The 17226-nt window shown below is 41.4% G+C and overlaps 1 protein-coding gene across 1 annotated transcript in view; it reads right to left on the bottom strand.

Annotated features, from left to right (window-relative positions):
* ELOVL2 (ELOVL fatty acid elongase 2) overlaps positions 1-12236 on the bottom strand; it is a 220326-nt gene extending 208090 nt beyond the window's left edge. The window contains exon 1 of the mRNA XM_075585712.1: positions 12079-12236. Coding sequence (XP_075441827.1) covers positions 12079-12081 — 3 coding nt within the window. The 5' untranslated portion in view covers positions 12082-12236. The remainder of the gene's footprint in view (positions 1-12078) is intronic.
* Between the last annotated feature and the right edge of the window lie 4990 nt (positions 12237-17226).

The following is a 17226-nucleotide window of genomic DNA, read 5'->3' as shown; positions in this document are numbered from 1 at the left end:
CTGCTGGGAGGGTACTTGAGGACTGGAGTTGGGAATCACTGGCTCAGAGGATATTACCTGCGTCACCCAGCATGAAAGGAAGCACAATGTAAAGACTGTTGATGTTGTGCTGCACTGTCCCTTTAAGTGCCTGTGAAGTTGTTTCCTCTGCCCATATGGGAATGAAGCTTCTTTAGTGTGAAATACATACAGTGTGGAGTACTTACAAGGCCGCTCTGTCACTATCTGCTTTGTGGTCGGTATCACTGCTTACTACTTAACACCGTAGATTGTATCTATATCGATCTTGGCAGAGGTGAAAGTATGATTAACCCACATACTGTAAAGACACTTTATCTAAGATAGGTATTACCAAAAGATTAAGGGAATACCACATTTTATGCGCAAAAATTACGTGACAAATGTAATGTACAAGCAGTAAAACATGGGGCTCAAAATAAAGCCACATCCCTATCCAGAAATCAGAGAGATTAACAACGCAATTGTTGTGCTTTGTAGTCAAGCACTAAAGTCCGAATCAATAAACTGCAATCGAACGCTACAGTTACAGCCAATGTGAGTGTGGGTTAAAACACTCGCTAGTAACTGTAGCTAAGGGAAACAACAATATGGGTTGTCTGCGAAACAGCCGCCTGCATGTTGGATCAGCTGTGTGCTGTATATTCTTATCGTAGAGGGGAGTTGAGGATTGAAGATGGGAACAAGGCAGTCAGTTAGTGATAAAAGCACTTCTAGTACGTTGCATATAGATGATAATAATTAGGCCAGACATGCTGGATTCCTTCATAGCCAAACTAAGATTCAGCAGATTCAAAACAAACAATGCTAGCAACCATTTTATATTCCAAAAATCAATAAGTGGTCTTCAATAAAGCTAATAGGCAATACAGGATTATAGGTGGCATAGAGCAAAATCTTTAAACAATACATACAGAGCGATTGTAAACTGCAGGGGGCTTAAACAGTTGTCATGGATACAATGAACCCGGCACCGTATACACTCTCGTCAAAATATCACTTTAAAATATTCCATTCACTTCCAGTTCATCGTGTAGTTCAATACATTTTTAATTGAAACTATTATTAACGCTTATAGGTTCAAGTTACAGAATGGGAAAAGCACATGCATTTTTTTTTTACATCGGGTCTTTCTCCAAATTCCAAAAGATGTTGCATCATCAACGTTTTTTTTGGATTGTAAAACATACTTAGAGGAAATATGGGGGGGAGGAAAACACAACTATTTGGAATTGAATATCTCAGTCGAACCTTAAATAACTAGTTACTTAGACATGATCTAGTGTTCATAGCTGCAGTTTTAGCACAACAGTTTTTTTTTTATTCTAATCTATTTCAAAATGTCACATAATTTGCATACAAGCCAATTCTAGTTATTGCTTAGATAGACTCTCTAAGTCCTCCATGAAATTATGCCAATCCAGTGAAAGTCAATTGATGATGAAGCAATATTTCTCATTTTTTCCCCCTGATAGTCATTCCTCACTAGAGGTTTAACCTCGACAAATTAAAAAGAGACATATGTGCACACTATATATTATGGAAATCAGGACTTTCAGTAAAGCCTTTTTTCTTTACTTATGTAGCCCCGGTAAGTAATGGGGGCTATATATCTTTCTTCTACTGGTGTAAGTACTGCTAATAGCAGGCCGCCAGTAGTTATCATGGGTTTTCCCTGCTTCAAGCCCTGCCGTGATTGGTAGAGGTAGGAACCTGACTCTGTGTGGGAAGGCATAGACACAGGGGAGGGCCTGCTGACATCATGAGGGGTGGGGCTGACTAAACTTAGTTGCAGTTCCTGTCTGTGTGCAGGCAGTTAGTGTTGGAGTGCCTGACTGGACAGTCAGAGCAGTAAGTTAGCTAGGTTCCTGTGAAGTAGGGCCTAGTAGCAATAGGTGGACCAGTGCCCTTCACCCTGCTTAGGGGGTGAGGGAAGAGCTAGCCCCACCCTGAGCGCCCTGGGCTGGGGGTGGAGGCAGGGAGCAAAGAGCCCCAGACAGCCCATCCTGAGGGTGCACTTCTGGAGGGAAAGGAGAAGGAGGCAAAGCCTGTACACTGTGTCTAAAGTGTTGCTGTGTGCTGCTGCTGCTGTGTGCTGCTACTGATCTGCTGTGAGTACAATAAAGACCATTGCTGCTTTTATAAAGAGACTGTGTGTGAGAGATTGGAATCTCTCGCCCTGGTACCAGGGCTTTCTCTGGGAAGATTTCAACCTATCCCCTAGGTTTCGCCAGAGAATGGAGGCGCTGCACCACAACCACTAAAGAATGGAGGCATATACCCCAGAAGCCTGGCCCTGTTATCCCCCATTCCACCGCGAGAGACTCAGGCCCTCCTGTTCCAAGCAGGTATGCACCACCATATACATGTAGCCAGCCCTCAATACACCTTAGAGGCACGATCTGCTTTTGGGGGCGGGGGGGAACATGGGCTACACTTAAAAGATATGAAAAAATGCAACGTTAATGGTCCAACTACTCTTCATCAGGTTTACAATCCATTTAATATAAATCACTATCATAATATTATACTATAAATTTTTTGCAACACTTTTATTTATATGCTTAGGAAAACCATTACAATCAGAATTTTGTTTTAAACATGATACACATTCATACCACAGCATCTAAAGTAAAGATATATTCTTCATTAATTTAATATTTAAGATTCTTATAGTTTTTTATGTTCTGAAATATTGCCCTATTTGCTGTTCTCCTGACATCTAATATATGTTAAAGCCAGTGGGTGTTGTATCTGGTAGGCTATTATCTGGCACATGACACTATAATGCACATAGCCTGGTGGCAGATGGGGAGAGTCAGATAGCTATAAAGTTGACAGAAAGCAGAAGAAGAAAGGCTACTAAGTCCATTGACAAATGAGGAGAAAGCAAGAATGCAGGGAAAAGAGAGAGGCAAAAATAATGGCTCACATCATAAGGTATTAAAGGAAAGAGACAGGGGAGAGAGAGAAGAAGGGGGAAGAGAGATGAGGGGACAGAGGGGAAGAGAGAAGGTAGAAAGAGAGAGCAAATGAGGGGGGAAGAGGGGTGAGAGATAGGAGAGAGAGAGAGACAAGGTGGGGGGGAGAGGTAGAAGGTGTGGAAAGAAAAAGGTAACATCGGTAATGCATGTTGATAATTAAGTTTTTAATTAAAAAAAACTCCAGCCCGTCATTTTGATGAGCTTTTACGCTAGTATTAAATAAGTACTTTATAATCTCTGCAATATAAGAAAGGGATGTACTAAAAGGGGAAGACTAAACTAGTTACTGAAACTTGGAACGGTGTATTAGTGCCTAAATGTGAAAAGTGACAGCAACTTTTGATAAGGATAATGATGGTCCAACTGTACCTATACTTTACCCCTAGTGTACGATGGTGCCATACTCACAACAGCTCCGGAGCAGGCACCACCATTGCACTCTTACAATATTAGAGTCCACTATTCTACTCACTTCACTGAAGGTTGGAGGGTGTGGAGTGCACCATTGTCACCCTCTGTAAAGATCACCAACATGGGATTAGTAGGGTAACCTTTAAATCAGTAGAGATGTTCCCTGTTTTTATTTTGTTGGTTATCCAAGTAAATCCATATGTTTCATCATTACAAGGAACGCCCCCTAACTTATAACATACACTGTATTACGCTAATTGTTAGATGGTAAAATTCCCATCAGCCAAGGGACTTGCATAGTTGTGTTAATGAAATAGTTCCTAGGGGGTCTTGTAAATTCAAGAATATAGACACATGATGCATTTTCCTTAATTTTCACACCTATATACCACAGGAACCCATGGGCACATTTTATTTCCCACATATGTGGAGTTACCCAAGATTGACATTGATAATGGTCTCTTAAGAATAAACCACAGCGGTAAGAATAAAACTGTCCTTGGGGGAGTTGTCAATGTGCTCCCCACACTTTTCAAACACAGTTTTACTTTAACAATCATACAAAGGAACAATTTTCATAGTCACCCTTTGTATATTAGTTTGTAGAGACCCACCCTAAGAATCCTCTGATAGTGTTAGGGTGTGTCATTGTTTCATTTAATACATGCAGAAAGAAAGTCCTTGGCGCTTGAACTCTGGTTGATGGTGCTGTTATTCTCCAGTATACATGAAGAAAAAAACAATACATTATTGCTTCAATAAAGTATATAAACAGACTGTGTCTTTTAAACACTGTACTGTGCACCCCTTCTGATAGGAAATATATTGATAGAGTAATGTTCGAATTCTTATTTCACTGAAAATGTGCTCTTTGCAACACCTTCCTTAGCTAAGTGAGGAATAGAGGAATCTATACAATGAATCCTTGTGTTTCTCCGAGGCTATAGTAAAGTGCATACCTATGTCTTAAATCTAATAAAGGTGGGTGTTACATGCAGCAACTATTAGGATTGGATAGATAACTTTAATGAAGTACCACAAAGTGGAAAAAATACAGTAACTTAACTTATACACTTCTTCAGCGTGTACTGTAGTTTTAAAGGATATATAGCCTCATACTGTATATCACATGAAAAAGAAATTGAAAATATACATAGGACAATACCGTATAAAAAAAACTTTACTAAAAAATCACATATAAAAGACAACTGGAAATACACTCACGGATTCCCACATAAAAAAATGCGGTGTGAACTTTTAGGCCGCCACCAGCCCCTTTTCTCCGGTTCTTTGGAAGACGGCACTGCCGGTTAGAAGTCCTTGTTTGTCCGTCCTGCTTGGAGGTTTTCAGGCATCTCTCGTGTGTTGATACCGATGGCCACTTCCGCGTTCGTCTCCTCTGACGTCAGCGCGTGGTTACGTTCTTTCCAAGGTCCGCCCGGTTGTGCGTCACTCCACGCTCCTCCTATATGCTGCAGTTCAGGCAGGGCACCTTTCCAGCAACCTCTCTTCTCCCGGGCTCGAGGTGTAATGCGATCGGCTTACTCCTCCAATCTGGCTCACATGCGCACATGCGCACTGGACCCTACGCGTTTAACATACACCTGACTGCTTCGTCAGGGGTATAACGATGTAGTGGGACCCCCCTCCTTTTATTGTCCATATGAATGACATCAATTAAAATGTCCAATAGGTGAAAAATAAACAAATCTCTATTTTCTAACTTTCTATAAAAGGTTATTCACCATACTTCAAAAATATTGTCAATTGTTCCAAACTGACAAACGGGTTCATTTGATAATAAGTAGTTTATTGCAAAGTATGATCATACTCATTCAAAAGTCTATAAGACTCTCTGCCAGGGAGTGTCCAAGCAGGCTTTTTTATACATTTAATTTCCTTTGTCTAAAATGTGTTACTAGGCAGATTATACTAACCACTCCTTAATTCTTAAACCAATCATTTACAGCTCATTAAACCTGGTTAGAACTGTCTTAAAACATTTCTGAATAGGTACCTGGTACAATCTCTCACTAGGAATGTGGGCGTTACTTCAGGTACAGTCGTAAATCTACTTAGAAGCGAAACCCCCATCTACAGTACACCACACACACATCTTACACACAAAATGGACACTGAAAACATAACAGATAAAATAGAAACAGAACATTGCTTTCAATCCTTCTCCTTAGACCGCCCCCAGTCCCTTTTAGTAATATATCAACAGTATCTTCATTTCAGCAATATTACTTCATCAATATCAATATAGATCTCTTGAACAATAAAGCTGTATAAATTCACACTAGCCTATCCTATTATATCACATGCTATGTTCCAAAAGTCCAATCATATCATGATTAGTCTATCATTCATGATTATGGACATAATGGTACACCATTAGAATAAACACATGTGAATACACCTCATAGTGGACATATTGCAATCTACACACTAAAACCAGTGGGATTAATCAGTATGGAACTTGCAAAATATCCACCAGGCTGCAATTATATTAGACAGTGCTATACTGGATAACACTTAATCTAAAGCTAATCATCATATCTCAAAACGGATCATTTGGGCAATGATGATATATCCCTTCATATTTGCCCTTCCTAAAACATATCATAAACCGACGATGTAAATAATTTCCTACTCGCATCAAGCCATCATGATCCGAAATGGATCAGTAATATTCCCTTAGGGCAGTTTTGCCGTTTGCGTAGGAATTGCTCGCAAAAAGAAGTCTTCAAAAAACAAACAGATGAACTGAAGATCAAATTTATTAATAGAGGTTATGATGATACTAGTCCAAACGGTAGATTAACGGTATGATAAAGTACACGCTATCGATAGAGTAAATATAATTGAATATAAAATAAAGGAGTCAAGGTCTGAGGAACATCTTAAAATGTAATTCATTACAGAATATAATGTTATGGCACCTAAAATAAGAAATGTCCTAAAAAAAACACTGGGGAATATTAATGAGGGATGAGAATTTCAAAACAATCCTCCCACAAAACCCCTGCATCATCTTAAAGAAAGCTCCCAATTTCAAACAAGTACTATCACCTGCAGTAGTCAAATTAGGGCTAAAGATTAAAACAATTGGATAAAGAGTCTGAATGGTTATCATGTATGTACAGTGTGGGTGGTAGGACATTCAAATCAAATGTGACAAAGGATGAATATAACATAAGATACTTCATTAATTGTAGTAGCGACCATGTCGTGTATTTTCTTGAATGCTCATGTGGCCTGCAATCTGCAGGAAGAACCAGAAGGCCGCTTAAAAGGAGATTAGCGGAGCATATCAACATTATAAAGAAGGGTTTGAAAATACATATTGTGTTGAATCATTTTTTGTTAGTCCATGGTCAGAACCCAGAAGGTTTACTATGTAAGGGCATTGAACCCCAACACCTAATTGGAGGGGGGGGAGTGGAATAACTCAAATATCAAGGAGGGAGACTTACTGGATCTACCAGTTAAAAATGCTGTCTCCCCTGGGCCTTAATCTGGACTTTGACTTGGGATCATTTCTGAGAAGGATCTTAAGATTTCTGTTTAATTTATACCATTCAATTAATCTCTCCACTCTCGAGTGTCATTGTAAGAGTCTAGTCATATGTAAGGAATAATGCATATTTGTCATTTGTAGTAATCACATCATCTGTGATGTCCAATATAATGGACAAATGCGTATAAGTTATGTGTTTAATATATACTGATCATCTATATACCCTGTATACACAGAGGAATGATAGTAATTCTATTCAGGAATTGATTTATAAGCTCACAAATTTGACTATTTTTTTAATATAGACCACAAGCTATCCATTATAGTGGTCATGTACACAAACAGTCAGTTTAGGCTGACCAGGCTTACAAAAGTAAAAACCGGGACACATTAAAACATTTTTTTATAAAACAAATGACATCACCAACTATGCCCCTTCTCCTTTATGTATCGCCACCCCTCTCTGTCCCCCTTTCTCACACACACACACACACACACACACACACACACACACACACACACACACACACACACACACACACACACACACACACACCATTCTCTCTCTCCCCCCTATCCCTCCATTTTCTCTCCCCCCTATCCCTCCATTTTCTCTCCCCCCCACCCATTCCTCCATTCTCTCTCTCCCCGATCCCTCCATTCTCTCTCTTCCCCCATCCCTCCATTCTCTCTCTCCCCCATTCGGCCATTCTCTCTTGCCCCCATCCCTACATTCTTACTCCCCCTTCATCCCTACATTCTCATTCCACCCTTCCCAGTCTGTCTCTCTCTCATTCTCTGTCTCTCCCCCCCCCCATTCTGTTTCTCTCCCCCCCCATTCTCTGTTTCTCTCCCCCCCATTCTCTGTCTCTCTCTCCCGCCCCCCCCCATTCTCTGTCTCTCTCTCCCCCATTTACTGTGTCTCTCTCTCCCCCATTTACTGTGTGTGTCTCTGTCCCCCATTCTCTGTGTCTGTCTCTCGATGCCGTCTCTCTCTCTCTCTCTATGCTGTGTGTCTCTCTCTCCCCCATTCTGTGTCTCTCCGCACCATTCTGTGTCTGTCTCTCTCCCCATACTGTGTGTGTCTCTCTCTGTCCCCCCATGCTGTGTCTCTCTCCCCATCTCTCCAGAGAGAGAGAGAGAGAGAGAGAGAGGAGAGAGAGTGAGAGTGTCTTTTCACTCTCCCCATTCTTCACACTACCTGTAACTGTGGTGGAGCATGGGTGGCGTGGGAAGCCATCTTGAGCCCTAGCAGCAGACACCGACTCACTGCTGGGGCTCCTCGGTCTCCCCCTGCTCCCCTCCCTGTATTGTCTGCTCTCTGCTGCCCCCCCCCCCCCGATGGTCAAAACCGGGACAGTCACAAAAAATCGGGACATTTTAAAGAATGTCGGCAGCCAGGACAGACCTTAAAAAAACGGGACTGTCCTGGCTAGACCGGGACATCTGGTCACCTTAAGTCAGTTAGCATTGCGTGTTCATCTAAATAACTATTTTGTGTAAGATCAAAAAAGATAGGTTGTTTTTTTGATAAACCTATATATATATATATAAGGATGGACAAATATGAATGGATATATCATCATTGCCCAAATAATCCATTTTGAGATATGATGATTAGCTTTAGATTAAGTGTTATCCAGTATAGCACTGTCTAATATAATTGCAGCCTGGTGGATATTTTGCAAGTTCCATACTGACTAATCCCACTGGTTTTAGTGTGTAGATTGCAATATGTCCAATATGAGGTGTATTCATATGTGTTTATGGACATAATGGTGTACCATTAGAATAATCATGAATGATAATAGACTAATCATGATATGATTGGGCTTTTGGAACATAGCGTGCGATATAACAGGAAAGCCTAATGTGAATTTGTACAGCATTATTGTTCAAGAGATCTGTATTGACATTTTTGAAGTATGGTGAGTAACCTTTTATAAAATGTTAGAAAATAGAGATTTGTTTATTTTTCGCCTATTGGACATTTTAATTGACGTCATTCGTATGACAATAAAAGGAGGGGGGTCCCACTACATCGTAATACCCCCAACGAAGCGGACAGGTGTCTGTGAAACGCATAGGGTCCAGTGCGCATGTGCGGATGTGAGCCAGATTGGAGGAGTAAGTCGATCGCATTACACCTCTAGCCGGGGAAAAGAGAGGTTGCTGGAAAGGAGCCCTGCCTGAACTGCAACATATAGGAGGAGCGTGGAGTGACGCGCAACCGGGCGGACCTTGGAAAGAACGTAACCACGCGCTGACGTCAGAGGAGACGAGCGCGGAAGTGGCCATCGGTATCAACACACGAGAGATGCCTGAAAACCTCCAAGCAGGACGGACAAACAAAGACTCCAACCGGCAGTGCCGTCTTCCAAAGAACCGGAGAAAAGGGGCTGGTGGCGGCCTAAAAGTTCACACCGCATTTTTTTATGTGGGAATCCGTGAGTGTATTTCCAGTTGTCTTTTATATGTGATTTTTTAGTAAAGTTTTTTTATACGGTATTGTCCCATGGATATTTTCAATTTCTTTTTCATGTGATATATGAGGCTATATATCCTTTAAAACTACAGTACACGCTGAAGAAGTGTATTAGTTAAGTTACTGTATTTTTTCCACTTTGTGGTACTTCATTAAAGTTATCTATCCAATCCTAATAGTTGCTGCATGTAACACCCACCTTTATTAGGTTTAAGACATAGGTATGCACTTTACTATGGTCTCTGAGAAACACAAGGATTAACTGTATAAATTAATCTATTCCTAACTTGAATAAGGAAGGTGTTGCAAAGAGCACATTTTCAGTGAAATAAGAATTCACACATTACTCTATCAATATATTTCCTATCAGAAGGGGTGCACAGTACGGTGTTTAAAAGACACCGTCTGTTTATATACTTTATTGAAGCAATATTGTATTGTTTTTCTTCATGTATCCTGAGAATAACAGCACCATCAACCAGAGTTCAAGCGCCAAGGACTTTCTTTCTGCATATTTCAATCAAGAAGGTTTTTTAACAAACCTTCAAGTCTTCTGGGCTGCAGGACACTGGACATTACATTCATTTGGTATTGTATTTTTGAAGTTGTATGCATCACTGTGACATGGTCATTTAAGAGCTATAGTTATGATTACAATATATTCCATTGTTTCATTACTGTAGCTACACAGGACCAAAGTCGTATGTCCAAGTGTGTCTTATTCACAGGGGTTATTCTCCGAAAATGGGATTGCAAACATTTGACAATTCACTTGGCCATACAAGTAGCAGATAGCCTTAGCTCTCAAGAGTTAATCTGGCAGTATCGTAACGCTAAGAATCATGATATGTATAAAAAAACATGTCTGATACGTGCTGTTTTATATATTAATAGCTGTTTGCTAAAATTGTGAAGAAATGGCACTCTTATTTGGTTAGTACAATGCACTGTGGAGCCCTCTGCCACTGACATTTAAAATGCCACAGCATTCAGAACCCTTCACGTTCCTTCTTCAGGCAGCTGCCTGTTGAGACACAAGCACCCTCTTTATATAATATGCCATCTACAGCGAGTATTCTTGAATAATTTTCCCCCATCCCCACTGCTAGACCTGATTAAAGCTGTGCAAAGCTCTGTGTCTCTATGAACGTTCTTGGCTTATTTCCCCACCCCCTCCCCTTTGCAGAATGAAGAATGAAATAAGAATTCCCCGCCCCTCATCCTCAGCCCACCGTACTCTCCTCCTCCCACCGTACTCTCCTCCTCCCCTTGATCCAGCACCAGGGGGGATCTGAAACATTCATTGCGATGGGGACTCTCATCTACAGTATGGGGATCTCTGCCTTGCATAGCTGCCAAGGTTGAACAACTTGCAACAAATTGCACAGTTTTGCCATTCTGGCAGCAAAGTAACCAACATGACTTCAAAAGTTGAGACTATTCAAGTCAAGGAGACCACTGATTCAAAGACGTTGCACTCCAACTAGTAAAGGACAACATTTAACAGCCTGGTCCTGCTTTCCCAATCAAGTGACATTCGACAGCTTTTTACCACATTTGATAACAGGTGGGAACACTGATTCATTTGTCTTAAATAGCAAGGTGCAGCCATCTGGACCACTGAATGCCATGCTGCTACCCCTTATTCTCATGAAAACAGTGTACTTACATCAAACTAGAATGTGCTCAGATTGCAGTCATTACTGTGCATCAGATGCTGATCTGATACATGCTCTGGTGGCATTACATGTACAGCTGCTGTGCAATATGGTTAGGGATTCCAGTTTTAAGGTTTTAACTGAAAAAAACACATTGATGATCTTGCACTTTTGGTTAAAACCGATAAACACCAGAAATGAAGCCTAATTTCCTATTAAATTCCAAAGGCATCCCGGGGGATTGTGGAAACTTTTTTTTTTTTTTTTTAAACCACAATAAACACCAAATTCTAATGCGTGTCAATTTTTTTTCATAGTTAAATCTGATAAACGCTGATTTTTTTTGAACATAAAAACAGAGGGAAATAAATAAACACCAATATTCCAAAACAAACACCAAAAAAAAAAACGGATTCCCTATGTATGGTACTGCAGAACATTGTGACACCATAAAAGAGATATCAGATAATCAGAGAGATCAGGAAAGCCCATCTGAGAGGAAGAGGACAGAAAGCTGCTGCACCTTGCACATCCCAAAACAGCCTGGGCACAATCTTCTTCTTAATGTCTTTGGTGCAGAAGGGGGGGGGGGGAGGGGGAGAAGAGTAATACGTTGCTGGGCCCTGCAAACACTGAAGGGTTAAATTCATAAGGAGGAAGATTAATATTTAGAGCAATGCACCGAATGGGTTAATTAGCCACTGCCGGCTTGCATGCTTTTTACATGCAAATAAAGAGCAAGGCTGCATCTTCCCGTTAACTGCTCTTCACTTGCCACAATAAAATGAGTAACAATAGACGTTTCTGCCTATAATGCACCTCTCACTACTATCTATCTGCCTGATAACCTCCTCTCCTCACCCTCTGTTTCCCATCACATCCCAGGTACTGGACAAGCACATTCTCTGCATAAGAAGGGGTGACTGTCACTAGCAAAAGTGTACAGTTCAAATAATGAATGAAATCAACGGGTGTATCCGGTTTTCCTAATGCACTTACCATGCCTGCAAGAGTTTGACTAGAGCACCGCACTCGCAGTAGCAGCAGCAGCCGGGGTACGGTGTGTGGGGACAGGGGGAGAGAGCGCTGTCCAGGGTATCCGGCTCTGCGCTGCTGCTGCTCAGCGCTCTGGGTTAAAAGACAGTCTCAGCTTATCTTGCAGGGTAAGGAGGCCAGCACTTGGCTGTGAACAGCAACGTCACAATGGGAGGCAAACTGGCTTTGTGACGTCATGAATGGGGGAGTGGCTGCAGTAGTTCAAGCTGTAGCATAGGTCATTGTGCCTTTAAAAGAGTTAGGGAATAACCTGTGATACACTAGATGGCGTGTGGTGCGGTTCCCTGTGTGTGCAGTGTCTGTTGCTGCTCAGCTCTGTTACTGTAATGACTGCCAACAGTTTTTTTTAGGCAAATCTGTCAACTCTCACTGATTTGCAGACTAGCTTTGATGTTTGTCATCAGCAGTGTCATAGATTTCAATAGTCTCTCTGACAGAAGAAGCCTGTGAGGTTTAAAGGCTTGTACACTGTAAAACCATACCCCCTAACTGTGAGGGCATGTGTAAAGCAGGGGGCCAACTCAAGTCCTCAAGGGCCACTAACTGGTCTGGTTTTCAGGATATTCCTGCTTTAGCACTGGTAGCTCAATCCATGGCTGCACAGTGAGTGCAAACATGATGACTGAGCCACCTGGTCTAAAGAAAGGATATCCTGAACACCTGACCTGTTGGTGGCCCTTAAGGACTGGAGTTGACCACCCCTGGACTGTAAACTATTGTTGGTCCAATAAAAGGATATCTCTACTGCCTATTTTTTCCTTTTTCACATAAAATAAGGAACCAATACTTCTAAAAGTATTTTTTGGTAGATTCCATTGATCTCTGTTTTGGTCCAGAACATGCAAATCTCACTGAAATGGGCTGTCCAAGGTAATGACCCTCTAACTTGGTACTTACTGCTTTTGAAGAGAGTGATCCCGGGTTGAATCCCAGTATCAGACCTTTGGGGGAGTCACTTTATCTCCCAGTACCTTGCTTAGGGCACCAAAATGAGATCGTAAATTATTCGGGTCAGAGACTCATTGCGTGCAATTTCTAGGTACGGTGCTGTGAACATTGTCAGTGCTGTATAAAGAAAAACATATAATTATTTGGGTATTTGATTATTGAGACCTCTGCACATGCAGAGCTATTCTTACAATATCACTGATAGACATCAGGCGAAGAACGTGGGAAGTGGTACTGGAGCAAATGAGGAAAACCAAAGAACAGGAGACACTCCTGGGGTCTTAGTGATATAGTGAAAATATGTAATGAAGGAAGAAAAAACAGGATATTCAGCGCTCGTGCTGTGTGAAGGTGTGGATAATCCCTTTGCAGCTTGTACATAAAGCGTCTCCCCAGAAACTCTCAAATCAAGGTGAACCCCCCTGAGAAAGGGGGGAAGGCACCCTGAAAAACAAGATAATAAAAAATGCACAAATGCGCACCAGGGATTAGTGGAAGGTAATTTATTAAAAAGTACACAATTGTGTACTTTTTAATAAATTACCTTCCACTAATCCCTGGTGCGCATTTGTGCATTTTTTATTATCATGTAATGAAGGAAGATCAATATTTTGGTACTACTTTGGACCTTTATCAAGATGAGAAGAGACACAAGAATGTAACAGACATGGAGACAATACGCCCTGAAGCGGCCAATCATGCTGCAATTGTCCAAAAAACTAAATTTTAACTTGAACAGCTGTTTTTGGCTGATCACACTGTGATTAGCTGATTTTGGGGTTTATTGGAAGTGCTGCAATGTTTTGAGAGAGAGAGAGAGAATGTGATGTACTTGATGAATGAGGATGGTAAGCACAATACTGCATGTCTTTTTCTTACTTTAATATTTGAGTTATACATATTTCAGAACCTACTAAGATCGTCCACCAAAGCTCTGTTTTTTTGTGCACATATTTAATAAATAACTGGTCATTCTTCATCTTCATATCAGATTGGGCAGTTATAAAAGTTTGTATGACTCCCTCAAAGTTCCTCTACCTCTTTCTTTCCAAATTCTTTGTTTTATTGTCAAACCAACATTAATATTACATAGATCAGAAATCACAGGTCTTGTTATGTAGTGAACATAGTTGATGTGCAGATGCAGCGGCCGTTATACGACCATTTATCGGGTTGAATGATGCACTATAGTGCTTCATGGTCCGAGATGGTCCTCTGCAGACTAAATTGCCTATAGGAATAACAGAGCAGGTGTCCCTGTTGTGTTAATCCTACGGGGGTCTACTGCCAGTGCCATTTTAATGCATGGGCATGCTGGGCAGTTGCCCGGGGGCCCCACGAGCATAGGGGCCCCATACTAATCTATGCACAGACCAGAATTTAACACTAATTTTCCGATCATCCTTCTCAACATTCAAATCTCCCGCTCCCATTAAGGAGAAAAATTACGACTTGTAGCGGAGAGTTGGCAGGGCCCAGTGCACTGCTTTGCCCGGGGGCCTATAATGCTGTTAAGATGGCCCTGTCTACTGCCTGTAAGAGACGCGCAGTAAGAGAGAGACTGAATCAGTCACTCTACCTGCGCGCCTCTAACAGGCGATCGCAGGGTTTTTTTTTTTTAATTTTAAAACTACAGAATTGTAGCAGGGGGTCTCCAGAGCTGAGCCGCATTGATTTCACGTCCGAGGACCCCCTACTTCTGGAGTTACAGGCCCCGTTATGGGGTGCCGGTATACCCACCATGTTAAAATCATGTGGGTCATGTGACAGTGTGATATACTGTAAACAAAGCAGAGGGATACTGGCACCCCATAACGGGGCCTGTAACTCAAGATGTAGGGGGTCCCGAGGCTGAAATCAACTTTGTTCGGCTCAGAAGACCCCCTGCCCCTGCACACTAGTATCAAACACCCACTCCCCCCCCCAGAAAAAATCATTACCTTAGCGGATAGTGATAAAGTAATGAAGCTTCTTACTTTTAATTTGTATTCCTAGTGTGCGGGAGCAGGGGGTCTCCTGAGCTGAACAAAGTATGGGGTGCCGGTATCCCTCTGCTTTGTTTATATCCCACGGTCACGTGACCCACAGGATTTTAACACAGCGGGGATACCGGTAATCTCTGGATTAAGAAAAAATTTCAAAGCAAGGATAGGGAAGGAATGAAATCAAAGGAGTCAAGGGGGGTAGAAAATATAGGGATGGATAGTTCTGCTCAACTAAATGATGGAAATTTGTGTTTCAATGCAGTGCTGTCTTAGATCTATAGGAAACCATGTTTAAAATGGTTTCGAAGCAAAAAGTGGCACTGTGTGCTCATTTGCATGTCATTTCCCAGAATAACTTGCTGCAGTGGAAGTGCTGTGTGCTGGGTGATAATGGTGAAAAGCGGGGTTGCAGACCTGCCTAAGACATGCAAATGAGCATACAGTTATATTTCCATTTGCTATATATATATATATATATATATATATATATATATATATATATATATATATATATATAGCGCAACTGTAAATATTCCTGTATATTCATTTGCATGTCTTAGACAGGTCTGCAACCCTGTCTTTCACAATTATCACCCAGCAAACAACACTTCCACTGCAGCAAGGGATTCTGGGAAATGACATGCAAATGAGCACACAGTGCCACTTTTTATCTCATGCTCACATTACATGAGCAACACTTAGCAAATGCATGCTGCTTTAAACACAGCTTTTAAGCAAGGACTTGGGAGATGCAAAGTCAGTTAACCCACTCACAGACATGTTTCAACCTTGATGGGTATCATCAGTGTGAGGCTGGCTTGATGACATTTGCTCAAATGAGATAAGAGTAGGTAATCACCACCACTATTAAGGTTATGGTGGGTAAAAAAAGTGACTAAACACCTCCACAGTAAAGCATAAAGCAACTGTAAATATTCCTGTATATTCAAGCCAGCCTCACACTGATGATACCCATCAAGGTTGAAACATGTCTGTGAGTGGGTTAACTGACTTTGCATCTCCCAAGTCCTTGCTTAAAAACTGTGTTTAAAGCAGCATGCATTTGCTAAGTGTTGCTCATGTAATGTGAGCATGAGATAAAAAGTGGCACTGTGTGCTCATTTGCATGTCATTTCCCAGAATCCCTTGCTGCACTGGAAGTGCTGTTTGCTGGGTGATAATGGTGAAAGACAGGGTTGCAGACCTGTCTAAGACATGCAAATGAATATACAGGAATATTTACAGTTGCTTTATGCTTTACTGTGGAGGGTTTTAGTCACTTTTTTTACCCACCATAACCTTAATAGTGATATATGTATATATATATATATATGATCTGTACTACAAAGCATTTACTGCATTTACTTGATACATGTTCTGGTATTTTGCCAGTCATCGAACAAACTGTATCACACTCATAAGAGTTATATATCTCTCTTTTGGGGCATTATACCGACATTTACTCTATAGTATTACATACCCCTAGTGATACACTACATGATTTCATTATATCTGCATTGAACACCTACATTAATACAACTATCCTAAATCTCTACTGGATGTCAGAGTAGACTCACAGGGGACTATCATATACACTTGGACATATCTACTATGCATTTATAATATGTTGGATAAATACTCTGACCATCATCTCATCTCATTCTCTCTATCTCGCTTCTCCCCTTCTCCACCTCCATCTACCCCCCGGTTCTGCAGAAACCTGCGCTCTATTCACTTACCTGACTTTGAGTCCACTTTACGCTCCTCCCTTTCCTCTCTCAGCTCTGCTACAGACCCTGACAACCTGGTCAGGAACTACAACTCTGTCTTGTCCTCGTCTCTTGATCTACATGCCCCGCTTTCTCTCTGCCACTCTCGCCCTTCTAACCCTAGACCCTGGCTACATTCCCACAAGCGCATGCTGCGTTCCTCCACACATTCCTCTGAACACCACTGGAGGAAGTCTCACACTCTCGCAGACTTCCTTCACTACAAATTTATGCTATCCTGTTTCAACTCTGCCCTCTCGCAAGCTAAACAAGCCTACTTTTCTGCACTAATCAACATGCACAAGTCTAACCCAAGCCGACTGCTCTCTGTCTTTGATACTCTACTCAAACCACCCTCAGCTGCTTCTCCTTCCTCCATCTCCGCTCAG

This window comes from Ascaphus truei, chromosome 2 (genome assembly GCF_040206685.1).
Source record: "Ascaphus truei isolate aAscTru1 chromosome 2, aAscTru1.hap1, whole genome shotgun sequence".
Classification (NCBI taxonomy): domain Eukaryota; kingdom Metazoa; phylum Chordata; class Amphibia; order Anura; family Ascaphidae; genus Ascaphus; species Ascaphus truei.
The sequence above is the reverse complement of the archived record's forward strand: the minus strand, read 5'-3'. Positions and strand labels throughout refer to the sequence as shown.